Below are 15,261 nucleotides of genomic sequence, written 5' to 3' on the forward strand. Positions count from 1 at the left end.
GTCTTTCCCTGTAGGTGGTTTATACTGTTCATCAGTCCTGTTGTGTGTGGAGCTTTCTCCACTCTTGTGCCAATACACCTGCTCCATTGTTTTTGCTCCCTCTTGTGGCAGAATCCTTACATTTTTATGTCTTCTCTGCTTCTTAGAGCTCCCCAGACTGACTGCTGGAAACCCTCTTCTGTTCTCCAGAAGGAGGCACTACTCCCCAAGTTTGCGTTTTCTTCCTCCGCAAAACCCCCATCACTGTTTCTGAGAGCATTCCATTTGCTGTAGCTCGCTCTTGTGGCCACATTCAGAAGAGTCACAAGGAGCTGGCTGCAGAATAGAGGGACGTGCGACTTTGATACTCGGCACTCTGGGGGTGCCATGGGCACAGTGTGAGGATCCTTGGATGAGATTCACATTTTGTTATACATATATATATGGTTGCTAAATATATATAGTTACATAATAAATATATATTTGCACAGGTACAAATAGTAGCATACCATATGACTATTTTGCACCTTGAATTTCCTCTTAATAAGTAGAAGGTAATTTTCCATGTGAGTGTATGTATAACTGCCTATTCTGCATTAACAGCTCCATTGTACTCTCTTGTAAGGATGAATAATAATTATTTAATGTCTCCTATTTATGCACATTTAGGTTATTCAAAAGGAATATGCTGTAATAGTTAGCAGCACAGACTCTCCACCGCCCCAGCTGGGTTTGAAACCCTTCTCGCCCCCTAGATGCATAACCTTGGGCAAGTTATATAACCTCTGTCCTTCAGTTTCTTCATCTCTAGAATGGGAACAGTAACAATACCTATCGTGTGGGTGTGAGGTGAGGATTAAATGAGCTGGCGCATGTTCATAAATTGTAATAGTGCGCAGCACCTAGGAAACGCTGTGTGTTTGGTGTTATTGTTTACAGTTTTGCTTTTACAAATAATACTGGATGGATTCCTTCACACCCACTTCATTTCTTCAAGTTCTGTACTCCATGGCCCAAAACTGGAGTGGTTAGGCATACACACCAAAGGATCAGTATACTAAAACTTTTGATATCGTTAACTTTCACTCCTTGGCAGGTGGATCGATTTGAATTTCCAGCAGGAGTGCCTAGAGCGCCATTTCCCCACACTCATGGCAGCACAGTACGTCGCCAAGCTTCTTCACCTTTACTTTCCACTTGCATTTCTCTTAATATGAGCTAATCTGAGCGCTTTTCACATGTTTAAGAACCACGTGTTTCCTCTTCTATGAGCTGTTGGTCCATATCTTTTCTCATTTTTCTTTTAGTTTGGTTGTGTCTCATATTCACTTCTAAGAGTACTTTCCCCCCCCTTTTATTGCATATATCCTGGTTGTTCGCTCTTAGTCTGTGATGGATGTTGTGAAATTTCTTCACATTTGTTGTTTGTCTTCTAACTAGTTATGAGTCCTTGAACACACCATTTTATGCTTCTTAGTGTTTTTTCCCTTAACATGAAATTCACTTTTATTGTTATTTAGGAGTATTTGATAATCCTTAATGAATTTTGAGTTTAGAGCCTGGGATCCAAATTTAGTTTTATCAAATGACTAACCAATTATGCAAGCACAATTTATTGAATAATTCATCTTTTTCCAAAAAACATATGATGCTAATTTTATCATATACTAACTACTATACGTATTTGAGTCAATTCTGGACTGTCCTATTTCATTGATCTGTCTATCTGTTCCTTTGCTGGTATCACCACAGTGTGTCTTACGATCGAGGAGGGCAGACCCTGCTCAATACTCAACATTTTCAGAATTTTCCTGGATGAGCTTTTTTGTTTACTTTTTCATAAGGATTTAAAAATCAGCCTCTCTAATTGTTAAAAAGTTACTATCTTTGTTGGGATCACATTAAATTTATAGTTCAATTTATGGAGAGTTGACGTCTTTCTGATGTCAGGCCATCCAAGATATTTCATTTTTTTCCCTTAGTTTCAAACACTTAGTTTCCATTGCAATCTCTTATTTCACTCTGAAGTTATGTAATAATCTATTTCTTAACATTGAAAAGGATGTTTCATTATTCTTTAAGTGCTTTCTCTCCTTGTTATGCTGGGTTGATGTGCTAGTTTTCTGTTGCTGCATAACAGATTACCACAAACTTAGCAATTTGAACAATGCCCGGGTGCTAGTGCCCCGTTCTGCAGGTCAGAGGTTCCACAGGCCAGAAGCGTGGCACGGAGTAGCTGTTTTGAAAAGTCCCTGAATTATATACCTGCCCTTCCGATTTCAAACCTGTTTGCCTAGGCTAGCTCTAGTTTCTATAGAAGATACTGCAAATCTACACGATTCCAATTTCCTTGGCCCATAAAGATTAAATACATATGTTAAATTGGCTTCATATTTCTTTTGTTGTAACCAACTCTGGATTAATGATAAATGCATTGTTCCTGTCTCTAAAAAGTCTGAAATGTATTTTATTTTCAAATTTGCAAGGGCACATATCTTGACCAGAAGAAAAAAACCCTTGAAATCAATTGGATTTGGCCATTTGGTGACTTGATTTGAGCTAAAAGTTGTTGCTGTGTTGCATGTAAATCTCTGTGTGAGGCAGTGGGGCCGGGCGGTGTGAACGCTGCTCACGCGTGGGGATTTGCAGGGTGCTGGTGAATTAGACGAGTTATTAGGGTGCGTGTTAAGTGGTTCTAGCAAGAAGACCTGGAGCAACGGGGCCTAAAGAAGACAAACATTTCCTTCTCTCTCCTGTGACAATCCAGGGCTGGCGCTCTCATTTTTAATACACGACACCTCGGGGTCCAAGGCAGCCCATCTTGGCACCACCTGGGGGGGAGAGGAAAAATGCCAAGGATCATCAAGGACATCAGTGGGAGTCAGAAGGCACTGGAAAATACCCTCCGTGTGCTGAGAAAAGAAGCAATGATGCTGGGGCAGACTGGCTCATTTAGTTTTCTACCCGTGTGCACATCAGCAACCTGCCTTCAGAGTGGGCTGTGTGAGGTCCAGCAGGTGGGTGAGCCGTCAGGATGCCTCCAAACACTCCTCAAACTCGGCCCTCGAAGTGCCCACAGACGACCTTCCAGGCTGTTCCCCCTCCGAAATCGACTGTGGTGATGGTGCACAACTCCGTGCATATACCAAACGTTGAATTGTGCACTCGAAGTGTGTGACGTGTGTGGCATGTGAACATATGTCAATAGAGCTACGAGGAACAGGAGGAGGAGGAAAATGTAAGCTCCCGAGGTAAGGGGTACTTTTGTTCGTTTTATTCACTAGCGCATTCGAAGGGACCCAACACCTGCACAGAGATGTTTTGAATGAATAACTAGTATCATGTATGAAATGGCCCAACCCCATATATTTCATTGACTGTAGTTATTTTCTGTTGCAAACGTCTCATTTATCCTTGACTTTCTTCTTCCTGTTTAAAATTCTTTTTTCAGTTTTCTTATTTTTTGTTTTTGTCTTTTCTTTATTCATTTCTCTTTTTTCTCTTTTATGTTTTATTTCTTTGTGTTTCTTTGTTCATTTCTCTTTATTTCTTTTTCCATTTTCCATTGAGGTGAAATTCACATAGCATAAAATTAACCTCTTTAGAGTGCTAATTCAGTGATATTCTGTACATTCACAGTCGTTGCAACCAGCACCACTATCTGCTTCCAAACTATTTTTATCGCACTAGACTAAAACGCCAAACCACCGGGCAGTCACACCCTGTTCTCCCCATCTCCCTGTGCCTGATGATCACCAATCTGGGGTCTGTGTCTCTGGAGTTGCCTCTTGGACGCTTCACACATGTGGAACCTACAGGACAGGGCCTCACGTCTACCTGCCACCCTCTCCTCCCTTGGCCCTTCCAGGGTGCTGTCCCCACCCCGCGTAAGGGCTGCACCTCACGAGTTGGGTGGACATCTCTCGTAGAACTCGATGTTCAGAGAAAGGCCCTGGGCCACACAGGAGCTCATGCCCAGTGAGGCCCACTCACCTGGGTGGCCGATGAGGACCTGGAGGACGTTTGCTACGCAGGTGTGGAGCCCTCGTCTCCTCGTGGCGGCCCTCAGGGTCAGCCGTTACTGGCGTCTCCGAAGACTCTCGGCGTCCATCCTTGTCCTGGGCGAGCCTTGAGTCCTGCTTCCTCACGGCTGGCGGATCTGAGGTGCGCTGTCTTGTCACGGCCCGGTCCTCCTTCCTGACTCAGACAGCACCCGAGCGGAGCTTTAGCTGGTGTGGTCATCTGATCAGAGCAACGCACAGGAGGAGGAGAACGAGTAGCAGCCATGACCCTCATATTGGTGTGTGAGGGGGACAACTGCCCACCAAGAGTGGCTCCCCGAGGAGGAATGGGGGGTGGGGTGGGCTGGGGGCAACACCAGCCCCTGTGTGAGCTCTGACTTTGTGGGGACACAGACCTTCAGTGCCTGGCATTCTGCCAAATAGAATGAGACACCCCACCTCCAAGAAAGTCAAGCAGCCCTTCTTCTTTCCCACCAAACCCTTCTGGAGAATTCCAGACTTGAGTCAACAGAAGGAAGAAGAGGCAGGAACACGGTCCAGACCAGCATCTTCCTCAGGTGGGTGTTCTGAGCCATCTGAGTCTGACTCCCAGCGAGGACAGACTGCCACAGCTGAGGTGATGGGGAAGGGGGTGGCCTGAAATCCGCCCAGGGGTCTCTGGGGGTGAAATGCCAGATTTTGGTCAAGTTAAACCTGGTCATGAGAAACTTTCCCGAAGGAGGCGGGCCCACCTTGGCAAGGATGGAGGTCTTTGGGTAATGGAGCAACTTTATCTGAAGGCCCAGCCTCTGCCCTGGCCCGAGTCCGAGCCTTCGAGATGTGAGTCTCCTCCTCAGGCTCCTGGCACCAACCCGACGCCGTCCGCCACCGGCTGCCCCACTCGCCCTCCGTCTCCCCCCTTATCTCCTGCTGCCAGGGTCGTGCTCCTCACCCTCAGGAGTTCAGTTCTGGTGACCACACCCCTCAGGGAGCCCTGGGGTTTGGGGTGTTTTTTGTGGCAGCTCCCAAAGAGGCACAGTTGGTTATTTTGGCAGAAAAGTCCTAGGAGGATCCTCCAGAGATTGGGGACTCAGCCGCGTGCGCTGTTTCCAGGCTCCGCTCACACCACCTGCAGACGGCCCGCTTCACTAATTCGATGGCCCACCTGGACCTGGCAGAGAACTAAACTGCTCCTCACCACCACCAGGATTCCCAGGAAGCCTGTGGCTGGACTCGGGCTGGGTGAGGATTTGCTGCTTGGGGGCCTCGTGTCCATCTCTGCTTCCTCCACCCTCTTCCCATCCTCAAGGGCCAGGGTACCTTGGGCTTTCCTGGGGCTTCATCTACATCTCTCCTTTCTCCACTTTCTTCCCATCATTGAGTTCCAGGGAGACCCCGGGTGGAGCAGTCAAGCCAACAGACCTGTTCAGAATCTGACTCTCTAAACCGAGTTCACAATAAGGACTAAAGTATGGGGTGTGTTGGCCTCAAGACCTTGCTGCCATGGAACGCTGGGTTCTGTGTCCCCTCCTCCAACTGCAGAAGTCCTCTTGGGGACAACAGGAAAAGAAGAGGTTTTAAGGGGCTCTGTGGACATGATTTTGAGGTTGGATTTAGGTTTTCTCCCCCAGACTGCTTGTGATTCATGACAGATCATGGCTAGAGATTGGACAATAATCTTAACTGAGCAGGTGAGGAAGTGAAGCCTCTCACACTGGAGGGGTCTCCGTGGAACTCTGTGGATGGCCGTAAGAGAAATGTTATCCAGGGGCAGGTGGACACAGCACTGGCTGAGTTGTGGGCTCCCTGTCTTGGATTCACAGCTCTTGAGGGACGAGGAGGGCCTGAGATGGTTGAAAACGACCTTTCTCTTCCAAGGTTATTTTGCCTTCACTTCTATTAGCCTCCTGGCACTGCAGTGTCTCCTCCCAAGACAGAGACAGATAGACAGAGACAGAGAAACACAGAAAGAAAGAAACAGGGAGACAGAGATCCAGAGAGAGGGACAGAGACATGGATAGAGAGAGACATACAGAGAGACAGAGATTGAAATAGCAAGAGAGACAGTGAGAGAAATTACTGTGGTCCCCACCTTGTCTCTGGCATCCAGGCTGTCTCCGTCCCCAGCAGGCATGGCCAAGACCCGTGGACAAGATGCCTTTCGGCCTATTGGCTCTGTTTCCCTCCTCCTCCTGCAGCTGCTGTCTGGCGCCATCCCTGGAAACGGTAGGAGAGCTTCCCTCCCCGTGCTAGGAGGATGCCCCAGTGTAGGGAGGGGAAGCCCAGAGGGGAGCCAGGCCAACGCCTTCCCACGTCAGCTCAGGACCCAAGGACTCCAGCCCAAGGGACCATGGCTGTGGGTGGGAGAGGCTGGTCTCCTGGCCCCTGGTCTAACCAGTCCTTTTGGATCTGCCTGTAGGAAGGAAAGCCGATTTTGAGGTCTTGGGGCCCAGTGAGCCTGTTTGGGCCATGGTTGGGGGGAACGTGGACCTGCCGTGCTATCTGTCCCCCAACATCAGCGCCGAGGACATGGAGCTGCGGTGGTACAGGGACCAGCCCTCCCCCGCCGTGCACGTGCGCAGGAAAGGGAAGGACGTGCCGGAAGAGCAGATGGCGCTGTATCAGGGAAGGACCACCTTCCTGAAGGACGGGGTGGCCCAGGGCCAGGCCTCAGTGAGGATACACAACGTCACCACTTTCGATAACGGGACGTTCCACTGCCAGTTCAATGACAGCACCGTGTCTGCGGAGGCCACGCTGTGGCTGAGGGTGGCAGGTAAGGGCGGCTGGCAGAGTCCCTGGTCTCCCCGGGAGCTTCTCCCTGAAGTTTCGTCCCAGCTCCAGGTCGTGGCCCATGTTCCTAAGCCTGAGCACTCCCACGACAGGTGCTCCTGGCATCCCGTGTTCCAGGCGCTGTCACAGCCAGGGCTTCCCAGGAAATATGGCTCTGAACACGCGGCTCTGTTTTCTAACTTCCTTCTCTTCTCTGCCCCATGGAGAAAAGGTGGAGGGAGGGAGGGAGGAAGAAGAGACAGAGACAGAGACAGAGAGTCAGCAACAGAGAAAGACAGAGACAGAAGAAGAGACAGAGACAAACAGAGCAACAGAGACAGAAAGACAGACAGACAGTCAGAGGGAAAGTAATACAGGGCGATAGAGTCTGAGACAGAGAGAGAGAGACAGAGACAAAGAGAGAGACAGACACAGTCAGAGGCAGAGACACAGAGAGAAGAGTCTGAAGATGGAGATGTCTCCTTGGTGATCCAGAAATTGTGTTTGAAGTCAGCAAACCTCTGCTGAATTCTTACATTTACTAATTTTGTGACACAGGAGAGGTACTTAATCTTTCCAAGTCTTTTCTGATTGGTTCAGCTTTTGGCTTTTTTTCTGGGAATGAGTGTAACATATTTGGCATGTAAATATGACGTAAGGTAGATAGTGTGCAAAAATTCCCTAATGGCCTATTGGAAATTCTCAGGATTTTAATTTTTCTGATGGAAGCAGTTATGGCTGCAGAGGTTGGGGCAACTCTTCCTGCAGGGCTGGGCTCTGAGCCCAGAATCCAAGTGCAAGTTGACCAGGATGGAGTTGTCCGGGCGCAGTGCACCTCGGCAGGCTGGTACCCAGAGCCCCAAGTGGAGTGGAGAGACTTCCAGGGACAGACCCTTCATTCTGAGACCAATGTATCAGTCTTGCTGATGACTGTCCTCTGGGCTGTGGCATCCAGCCTGACCGTCCCCAACAAGGCTGTGGGCGGCCTGGCCTGCTCCATCTCTAGCCCCCCCTTTCCAGAGAAGAAGCTGTCCAGGCACCACCTTCCTGAGTGTTCAATTCTGGCCTCAAAATCTCTGAGCACAGGTGCTCTTGTCCCCAGATGCCAGGACATTAGGAGGAAACCCCTGGCTTGTAGCAAGAGTGGACGAGGAGGCAGGGCCCTGTACACAGCCTGCCCCGGGAATTAGGGGAGATGCACAGCTTCAGGTGCTGATTACTGAGGTGGAGCAGAGCTGGGGTGCAGAGGGAGCCCCCAGCACAGCTGGCCCTTCCAGGGGAAACAGAAACCTTCGCTCCACGTAGATTTTTACAGGTTTTCAAAAAAGGCTTGATTTTTACGGGCAGTTTCAGGTGCACAGCATAACTGGGGGAAGGGACAGAGATTTCTCACGTACACAAAGCCGCCCCCTTTATTCACATCCCCACCTGAGAGGTGCCTTTGTTACAATTGATGAACAGACCTGGGCACATCAATGTCGCAAGTCCATGGTACACATCAGGGGTCACGCTGGGTGTGGTGCCTTCTGTGGGTTTGAACAAATGCACAGTGACCTGGATCCATCATCGCAGTATCAGACAGAGTGGTTTCACTGTCCGGAAAGTCCTCTGTGCTCCGCCATTCATCCCTCCCTCCCCTAGCCCCTGACATCACTGAAAGGGTCTTGCACGGTCTCCCTGGTTTGCCGTTCCCAGAGCGTCACATGCTTGGAATCTTGCAGTGTGGAGCCATTGCAGACGGGCCTCTTTCATGGAGTCCTGTGCACCTCAGCTTCCTCCGTGTCTTTTCATGGGCTCACAGCTCATTTCTGTACAGTGCTGAAGAATCTTCCACTGTCGGGCTGCAGCACAGTTCACTCACTTATCCATTCGCCCCCTGAAGGACCCTCCGTGGCTTCTGAAGGAACCCTTGGAGGCTTCTGAAGGAACCCTTGGTGGCTTCCATGCCCAACTTTGTATAAAATTTTCATTTCTAAATGATTTCAAACTTACAGAAAATTTGCAGGACTAATACACAGAGTCCTGTGCAGACTTTACCCAGATTCACCCAACAGTTAACGTCCTGCCCTTTGTTTGACCATCTCTCTCCACTCGTTTACTCTCTCTCTCCTGCGCATCCACCTACATCCGTCTGTACAAACAGAACACACACGGTTTTCTGAACCATTTCAGAGCAGTTTGTAAGCATCGTGCCCCCGACCCGTGAACCCTGCAGCGTTTCCACCCTGAGAACACAGAAGCTCTCTCACTGTCTTCTTCACCCCCTGGAATCCCTGCAGATCCCGCCTCCAGATGGTTCCGGTCCACAGCCTGGAAAATAGCTCTGCCTCTGATTCTTGTGGCAGCACTTCTCGGAGTGGCCACAATCATCTCCCTGTTGTGGACGCCTCGAAGGGGTAAGAACGGGAAGCTGCCAGAAGAAGAGGGAGCTCGGGGGCAGAGGAGTGGGACCTGCCATTGCCTGGTGGGCAGGGACCCCAACAGCACAGGCCTGCCCCTTCAGACCATGGGTGCTCACGCTGAGCCCTGGACTGACTTTCCCCTGTGTGCCCCAAATGCAGTAGGAAGGGAGCGCCCTGTGCAGGCCCAGCCCATGGGTGGCCCAGTCCCCACAGCCCCAGGGAAGCCCCCTCTCTCCAAGAGGCCCTCGGTGATCCCTCCCCAGGAGGTTTCAGGAAGGCTGGCAGCTCTCCCTCTGGGAATACACAGGGCTGGGCCTGGTCCTGAAAGGCTGGGCAGTGGTCACACGAGGCAGCGAGCCGGGCACGTGAGCCTCTGTTGTTGCCGTCGTCAGGACCGTCAGCAGCACTGACCGTCTCCCTCCCCACTGGTCCAGCCCTGCCTCCTGTGCCATTTCAGGAGCTGGGGACTTGCCCCTTGAGGTCAGGCCCAGTTGGAGGAGCAGAGCAGACTGTCCCTTGGCTGGTGTTAGAGCCTCATTATGGCTTTAAGGTGGAGGGGCAGCCTCAGGCCAGGGGGGTGGGCCAAAAACTGCCTTATCCAGGGACAAACGCCCCATTATTGTTTTCTGAGCACTAAAGGAGGTGCATTTGGTCTTCTTTTACAGCTTGATGAGGAGAAGAGCTCAGTGAGTGCTGTTTTGCTTAGCTTCCCAGAACAGGAGCTTTGCCCCCATCCATATGCTGAAGCCCACAGTTTTCTGTCTTTCTCCTACAATACAGGCTGGAGACAGATTGGCCTCATCTATGGTGAGGATCATGCTGGAGGCTCGGAGCCTCTGCCCCCAGGCCACCCTGTCACCTGCTGGATGCCCAGAGTTGCTTCAAGATTTCTTCTAGAGTTGCTTCCAGAGTTGCTTAGAGTAAGTTCCATCAGCATTTAACAGTTCGTCCAAGGGGTTTTTCAGGAGGATGAAGGGCTACCCACTGGCTTAAACCAGCTCATAGCAGTGCAAACCAGACTGCAGGGACGACACCTGTGCAGAAGCAGGGAAAGATGTACCGAAGTACCCTTTGCCTCATTCTAATGCCAATGTCTCCACCTGCGGAGGAGCTTAAGCCTTATGACCATAACATGTGACATATGTGGAGGCGTGTATATGAAGTACACCTGTGCCAGCCTATGCCCGCCTCTACATGGAATGACAAAACGTCCCTCTGGCATATTTGTTCTGTACCCCAAATAAAAGGCACCTGCTCTCCGTGTTCTGGGAGCCATAGCTTTGTGAAATATTCCCTATGGTCTACATTTCATAGGCTGCATGCTGAGAATAAAATTGTACTTTGTGTGACAATTATTCCTGGTCTAGGTTTGATTTTAACACACCAGGGTGGACTCCCTTGGCCTGGCAACAACCTCAAGTCCCACCCCCGCCCCCTAAGGGCAAAGGCAGCAGAAGCCCTAACTCAGTGCAGCAGGGGTGAAAGGGTGGGGGCTGTCCTGGGGACCCCGCAATCAGAGCTGGTCTCAGGGAAACAGGAACGGGCAGGAGGGGCCTCCTTCAGTGACATACGTGTCTCGGCTTCTCTCCCTCACACACTGGCTTCTGATGGAGATACTGTGGGAAGGTCAGAGCTACTCAAGAGGATGGTGAGGGCGGGACGAGGAAGGCCCCAGGGGAAGTCCAGACCCTTTCTGGCTTCAGTCTGCATTCCGATGCTTGTTCCCAAGTGTGTGTGTGCTCACAAGTGTGCATTTTCATGTGCATCCATGTGTGCATGCATGTATATGATGTGTTGGTTATGTGTATAAGTGTGTGCATGTCTGAATGCATGTGTGCATGCATGTCAGGATGCACATGCACACAAGCACGTGTGTGCAAAAGAGTGTGTTCATGTCTCCACCCATGTGTGTGTGTATGAATGCAGGTGTGCGCATGTCTGGATGCAGGTGTGCATAAGCATGTATGTGAATAAGTGTGTGCATGTCTTCATGCAAGCATGTGCATAAGTGTGCATGCGTGTATTTGTGTGCATGTCTGGGTGCATGTGTGCATAAGCATTTGTGTGTACACATGTGTGAGTTCATACGTGTGCATGTGTGTGCATGTCTGTGTGTTTTAGTCCAGGGTGCAGAAATGCCGAGTTACATGCTGGTGAGTGGCAGCTCCATCCTTGTGAATGTCTGGTCTCAGCTGCCCCAAGACACCTTAGCTCCTTCTGTTTTGTTTCCTGAGGCCCTGGGAGAGCCTCTGGCAGTGACTCCTGCCTGTGGGAGGAGCCAGGAGAGTCAGCTTTTCTGAGACAAGGCACTGGGGGGACACTGTTACCCTGGAGAGTGGAGAAACCAGTGACTTTGGGCCTCTGGACACGATCTCATAGGCGGGAGGCGTGGGGTGCAGGGGGCAGAATCTGTGGATGGAGCGCCCAGGACCTGGAGAGGAGAAACTGGCAGGGCACGTGACGGAGTAAGTGAGAGGACTAAGGGAAGCCCAGGAGCTGGTCCAAGCATGGCCACCTGCTGCAGGACCAAGGAGGAGACAGAGAGAACTCATGCATTCATCCCTTCATTCATTCATCACAAACAGTGAGCGATGGCTTAGTGGGCGAGAAACCAGGTATTTATTAGGGTGTGAAATGGCTTCCTCCCATCCTCATGGGGCATCGAATCTATGTGGGGAGGAACACACAGCCAATTAAAATTTTTAACTGACACTGGAATACATCAGGGTAAATATTACAGGAATGAATGGGTGCAATAATGAAGAAGGCCACATGGCATCCCCAGGCTCTGCTGGGGATGGCACTATCTAAAGGGTGGGTGGAGTGATGGGGAGAAGGCATCAGAAGGAGAAGGAGGAGACCCCTCCTCAACAGCACAGAGCTTGGGGGCTGCGGTGCAAGAGCTGGGGGTGTGGAAGTGATGCCAACAGGCTAGGGGCGAGTGGGCGTCCCATCGTGCAGTGCCTGGAAGGCTGTGGTTGGGAGTCTGGATTTTCTGTAAAGTGTGATGCAAAATGAGTGATGAGTTTTAAGCAAGGGAGAGGCACTGATGAAGGAAGAGAGGGGACAGACACAAGAGGGGTCCCGAGGCCCAAGTGGCAGAGTCGATGGGGGCCAGGAAAACAGAGGAGCCCAAGATGACCCTCAGCTGGGTGAGTAACTGGGCTGCGGTGGCTCCATGCACTGGAAAGGGAAAGCCTGGGAGAAACCAGACAGATTCAGGCCAAGGAGGTGAGCATTATCTCGGAACCTCCCAAGACGGACATGTCCTCACACATCCAAAGAGAGATTCAAATCCATTGTTGTATACGCAAACCTGGCGCTCCCAGGGGAAGTGTGGACAGAGACGGTGATTTGGAATCAACTGCATGCACTGGCATTTGCAATTATGAAAGTGAATAAGATTTGGGAAGTCACTGCACTATCTGCTCAATTTATCTGTAAACGTAAAAGTGTTCTTGAAGAATGTATTTAAAAAAAAATAAGATTTAAAAACAAAACAAAAACAAGATAGAGGACAAAGAAGAGAGAGCTAAGCTGTAGTCTTGGAGAACCCCAGTGTCACTCTTTGCAGATGACACAATTCTGTGTATAGAAAACCCTACAGAATCCTTCAGAAAACTATTAGAAATAAACAACTACAGCAAAGTTGCAGGATACAAAATCAACTTACGAAACTCAGTTGCCTTTCTATACTCTAGTAAGGAACTAACAGGAAGAGAACTCAAGAATATACCCCACTTACAGTCGCAACAAAAAGAAAACAATATCTAAGAATAAACTTAACCAAGGAGATGAAAGACTTATACAATGAAAATTGTAAGACATTATTGAAAGAAATCGATGATGACATGAAGAAGAGGAAAGATTTTCCAAGTACATGGATTGGAAGAATAAACATAGTTAGAATGTCCATGTTACCTAAAGCAATCTACAGATTCGATGCAATCCCAAACAGAATCCCAATGACATTCTTCACAGATATAGATCAAAGAATCCTAAAATTCATATGGGGCAACCAAACACTCTGAATAGCTAAATTGATCTTGAGAAAAAAGAACAAACCTGGAGGTATCACAATCCCTGACTTCAAAATATGTTGCAAAGCTTAGTAATCAAAACAGCATGGTACTGGTACAGAAACAGGCACAAAGATCAACGGAACAGAACTGAAAGCCCAGAAATAAAGCCACACATTTATGGACAGCTTATCTTTGACAAAGGAGCCAAGTAGATACAATGGAGAAAGGAAAGTCTCTTCAATAAATGATGTTGGGAAAACTGGACAGCCACGTGCCAAAGAATGAAAGTACACCGTTATCTTACACCATGCACAAAAATTAGCTCAAAATGGATTAAAAACTTGAAGGTGAGACATGAAACCATAAAATTCCTAGAAGAAAATTTAGGCAATATACCCATTGACATCCAGTTTTAGCAGCATCTTTTCAAATACCATGACTACTCAGGCAAGGTAAACAAAAGAAAAAATAAACAAAAGGGACCACGGCAGACTAAAGAGCTTCTGCAAGGCAAAGGAAACCAGGAACAAAATGAAAAGACAACTCGCCAACTGGGAGAAAATATTTACAAATAATATATCCGAGAAGGGGTTAATCTCCAAAATATATGAAGAACCTGTACAACTCAACAACAAAAAAATAAACGACCTGATCAAAAAATGGGCAGAGGATATGAACAGACATTTTTCCAAAGAAGATATACAGATGGGCAACAGACACATGAAAAGATGTTCAACATCACTAATCATCAGGGAAATGCAAATCAAAACTACATTAAGATATTATCTCACACCCGTTAGAACGGCTATAATCACCAAGACAAAAAAATAAAACTTGGAGAGGATGTGGAGAAAAGGGAATCCTCATACAATGCTGGTGGGAATGCAAACTGGTGCAACCGCTAGGGAAAACAGTATGGAGATTTCTCAAAGAACTTAATAATAGAAATATCATACAACCCAGCTATCTCACTACTGGGTATTTATCCAAAGAACTTGAAATCAACAATTCATAAGGCTTATGCACCCTTATGGTCATTGCAGCATCATTCACAATAGCCAAGAAGTGGAAGCAACCCAAGTGCCCATCGATTGATCACTGGATAAAGAGGATGTGGTGTATACACAATGGAATGCTTCTCAGCTATAAAAAAGGACGAAATCGTCCCACTTGCAACAACATGGATGGACCTTGAGGGTATGGTGTTAAGCGAAGTAAGTCAGACAGAGAAAGACAAACACCTCATGATTTCAGTCATACGTGGAAGATAAACAAACACATGGACAAAGAGAACAGATTAGTGGTTACCAGAGAGGAAGGGGGTTAGGGGTGGGCATAAGGGGTAAAGGGGCACATATATAGAGATACCAATAAACGGTAACATACACTTGAAATTTCACAGTTATAAAATATTACGACCTCAATAAAATAATTTTAAAACATTTACAAAAATCTAATTAAAATTATACATAATTTATCCTAGGATCTACATCTTTCAAAGTCCTAGCAAGCCACTAAAATGCTACCAATAGATAAGACTGTGAGTAGAAAACTGATGAGAATATTCACACAGATAGCGGCATTCGTCCTTGTCCTGGGCGAGCCTCGAGTCCTGCTTCCTCACAGCTTGCGGATCTGAGGTGCGCTGTCTTGTCACGGCCCGGTGTCCTCCTTCCTGACTCAGAGAGCACCTGAGCGGAGCTTTAACTGGTGTCGTCATCTGATCAGAGCAACGCACAGGAAGAGTAGCAGCCATGACCCTCATATTGGTGTGTGAGGGGGACAACTGCCCACCAAGAGTGGCTCCCCGAGGAGGAATGGGGGGTGGGGTGGGCTGGGGACAACACCAGCCCCCGTGTGAGCTCTGACTTTGTGGGGACACAGACCTTCAGTGCCTGGCATTCTGCAAAATAGAATGAGACACCCCACCTCCAAGAAAGTCAAGCAGCCCTTCTTCTTTCCCTCCAAACCCTTCTGGAGAATTCCAGACTTGAGTCAACAGAAGGAAGAAGAGGCAGGAACACGGTCCAGCCCAGCATCTTCCTCAGGTGGGTGTTCTGAGCCATCTGAGTCCGACTCCCAGCG

The 15,261-nt window shown here is 48.7% G+C and overlaps 1 protein-coding gene across 4 annotated transcripts; it reads left to right on the plus strand.

Moving 5' to 3' along the window:
• Positions 1–4,956: 4,956 nt before the first annotated feature.
• On the plus strand, positions 4,957–10,509 carry LOC123288792 (butyrophilin-like protein 10). Of its 4 annotated transcripts, XM_070518192.1 has the most exons (6): positions 4,984–5,222; positions 6,091–6,206; positions 6,400–6,756; positions 9,032–9,148; positions 9,820–9,840; positions 9,935–10,508. In XM_070518192.1, exons 2-5 carry the CDS (start codon positions 6,113–6,115, stop codon positions 9,822–9,824), a joined length of 573 nt encoding a protein of 190 aa, XP_070374293.1. In that variant the 5' UTR covers positions 4,984–5,222; positions 6,091–6,112; the 3' UTR covers positions 9,825–9,840; positions 9,935–10,508. The 4 variants fall into 4 exon arrangements, with proteins under 4 accessions (XP_070374290.1, XP_070374291.1, XP_070374293.1 ...); XM_070518189.1 differs by lacking the exon at positions 9,820–9,840 and having other exon boundaries at positions 4,957–5,222; positions 9,935–10,509; XM_070518190.1 differs by lacking the exon at positions 9,820–9,840 and having other exon boundaries at positions 4,964–5,222; positions 6,111–6,206.
• The last annotated feature ends 4,752 nt before the right edge of the window (positions 10,510–15,261 follow it).

Source organism: Equus asinus, chromosome 9, assembly GCF_041296235.1.
Source record: "Equus asinus isolate D_3611 breed Donkey chromosome 9, EquAss-T2T_v2, whole genome shotgun sequence".
Classification (NCBI taxonomy): Eukaryota; Metazoa; Chordata; class Mammalia; order Perissodactyla; family Equidae; genus Equus; species Equus asinus.